Consider the following 2,330-nt stretch of genomic DNA (forward strand, 5'->3'; position numbering starts at 1 on the left):
AAAAGACACATGGACACTCTTAAATATTCATATTATATAGTATTTCAATTTTATAGAATATAATAGTTTCTTTATGTTACATAGGGCTTAATACACACATTTCTCTTGTTTTGAAGCAATAATATTATATAATTACTATATCAATAGATATGTTTTTAAGGTGAATGTTCAACTAACCAAAAGTGTCTGTTTCAGGTGATTGTTCAACCGAAAGTGTCAAACACATTCCATACCCGGGTCTGAGTATTGTGTGTGTTCAACATAAGTACTTTAATTACTTTTGAAGAGTCCATGTAACATAGATGGCTACCATTGAGTATTTGTGGCACGATCATCTGTTGCACCTCAGATCGGTGCTAGCAGGTGCTGAAGCTCGCTGCTTCGTTTGCCTGCAACCCGTATCAGGATACAGTTATCGATGCCCCAAATGCAGTTTTTTCCTCCATATATCGTGCCTCAAATTACCCATTGAATCTCTACATCCTCTACACCAAAAACATCCTCTTGTTCTCCTTCCCCAACCACCTCACAATGACCACAACCAAGAAGATACATGCAATGAATGTGAAAATACTTGCTCTGGCTTCACCTACCATTGTGCAACCTATATCTTCGACCTCCACCTCCACTGTGCTTCAAAACAACTCACTTTCGATCCTGAAATTCACAAACACTCTCTCACATTTTCTGTATCGCCGCCTAACAGAGATTTGTCATTTCGATGCAAGGTCTGTGGTGACCTTGGTCAGAATTTCAACCTGTATTGTCAGGGCTGTCAGTTTGTGGTTCATGTCGAGTGTTCTGCCTTACCATTAACTATAATACGTGAGCAAGATGAACATCTTTTCATCCTTGTCACCACTCGTTCTGTTGATGAAGAACCTGAGGAAGTCTACTGCGATGTTTGTGAAGAGTTAGTGAACCCAGAAGGGTGTGTTTACGATTGTATAGAGAGTCTACATTGCCCATTTGGGTTGCCTCACCTCTGCTCGAAAGCCCCTTGTCAAGCTTTCATACAAAGATGTTGATCCTTCATCTGTTGAAACTTCACATCAATTAAACCTTGAAACTGATCTATCAGGCTCAGGTTTTGATAATAAATTTGAGTTTCAATCATATTTAATTGATGATGACGAGCTTACTAAACTGAGGCGTCGTTACAGTGAGCTGCAGATCATGGAAAATGCTCAGTCTAGTCAAGCATGTGAGGAATTACAGGTTCAACAGGCCGAGCCAATGTATCCTAATGTCAACTGTAATGTTGTGGAGCTTCAACATTTCAGCCACCAACATCCCTTAACCCTCAATAATGACCATGAAAAGGATGGAGCACATTGCTCCGCGTGCTGGGGACGAATCTCTGGCGTGGGCTATGGTTGTGCGCAATGCAACTATTTTCTACACAGATGGTGTGCCGAATTGCCCCAGAAGATTCATCATATAATTCATTCTGAACACACTCTCACCCTTCTCTCCAGAGCACCACCTAATACCTATGGGTGCAATGCCTGTGACGAACCTTGTGACGGCTTCACTTATCATTGCAATTCCTGCTATTTTAACCTCCATGCTATTTGTGCTTCAATACCGATCACCCTTGTAAATGAAATTCATCAGCACCCTCTTTCTCTCCGTCGCAAAAGACCCTATTCGACTAGCTGCATAGCTTGTGGGAACGATTGTCGTGTCACAGTGTTTCAATGTGACGTGTGCAATCTTGATCTTGACTTCAAATGTGCTTTGTTGCCGCATAAGGTTAGATATAAACATCATAGACATCCTCTCACTTTCAGCACTCTTGTCGAGTATGATTCGGATGAGTATTACTGTGACATTTGTGAGGAAAGGGGAGACCCCAACTACTGGGTATACTGCTGTTTGGATTGCGAATATGTTGCTCATATGAATTGTGTGGTTTCTGAGCTAATTAGAGGTCCACCTTCAACAGGCCTCCTTCAATACGATCATCATGAGCGCCTTCTTAATCTCATTACAAAATTGCCATTCAAGCCTTCTTGAGACTGGCTTCGACGAAACTTAATGACGTATCTTTTGAACATTGTGCAGTTTATTCCCTTGTGTTGTTTGGTTACTGATCTGCCAATCAGAGTTTTATCGATGTTGCATTCTTGGGATCGTTTGAAATTGTTATTTTTAATCTCATATAACCTCTTCTACCATGCTGTGACCATAAGGTCTAGTCCCTCCTGAAGATGGTGAGAGCCACCTATTCTGGATACATATCTTACATGGTTCGATGCCAAGCACCCTCCAGCAACCGTAACTATGTTGACCTTTCTTCCTCAACATTCATTCTGGGAGTTGCAAGT

The 2,330-nt window shown here is 41.3% G+C and overlaps 1 protein-coding gene across 1 annotated transcript; it reads left to right on the top strand.

The window, feature by feature from the left end:
- Positions 1–302: 302 nt before the first annotated feature.
- On the top strand, positions 303–2,019 carry LOC132272426 (uncharacterized). Its single transcript, XM_059773582.1, has 2 exons — positions 303–902; positions 952–2,019. Exons 1-2 carry the CDS (start codon positions 303–305, stop codon positions 2,017–2,019), a joined length of 1,668 nt encoding a protein of 555 aa, XP_059629565.1.
- Positions 2,020–2,330: the final 311 nt, after the last annotated feature.

The sequence above is a fragment of the Cornus florida genome, unplaced genomic scaffold (genome assembly GCF_030987335.1).
Source record: "Cornus florida cultivar Cherokee Brave unplaced genomic scaffold, ASM3098733v1 CherokeeBrave_3.0.0_Hap2_Chr01, whole genome shotgun sequence".
Taxonomy (NCBI): domain Eukaryota; kingdom Viridiplantae; phylum Streptophyta; class Magnoliopsida; order Cornales; family Cornaceae; genus Cornus; species Cornus florida.

What these genes read in the sequence shown, in the direction of transcription:
- LOC132272426 (XM_059773582.1), top strand. Translation starts at nt 303, where the DNA reads ATGGCTACCATTGAGTATTTGTGGCACGATCATCTGTTGCACCTCAGA. An exon ending in CTGAGGAAGTCTACTGCGAT is followed by an intron (nt 903 to 951) that starts GTTTGTGAAGAG and finishes ACGATTGTATAG; the next exon opens with AGAGTCTACATTGCCCATTT.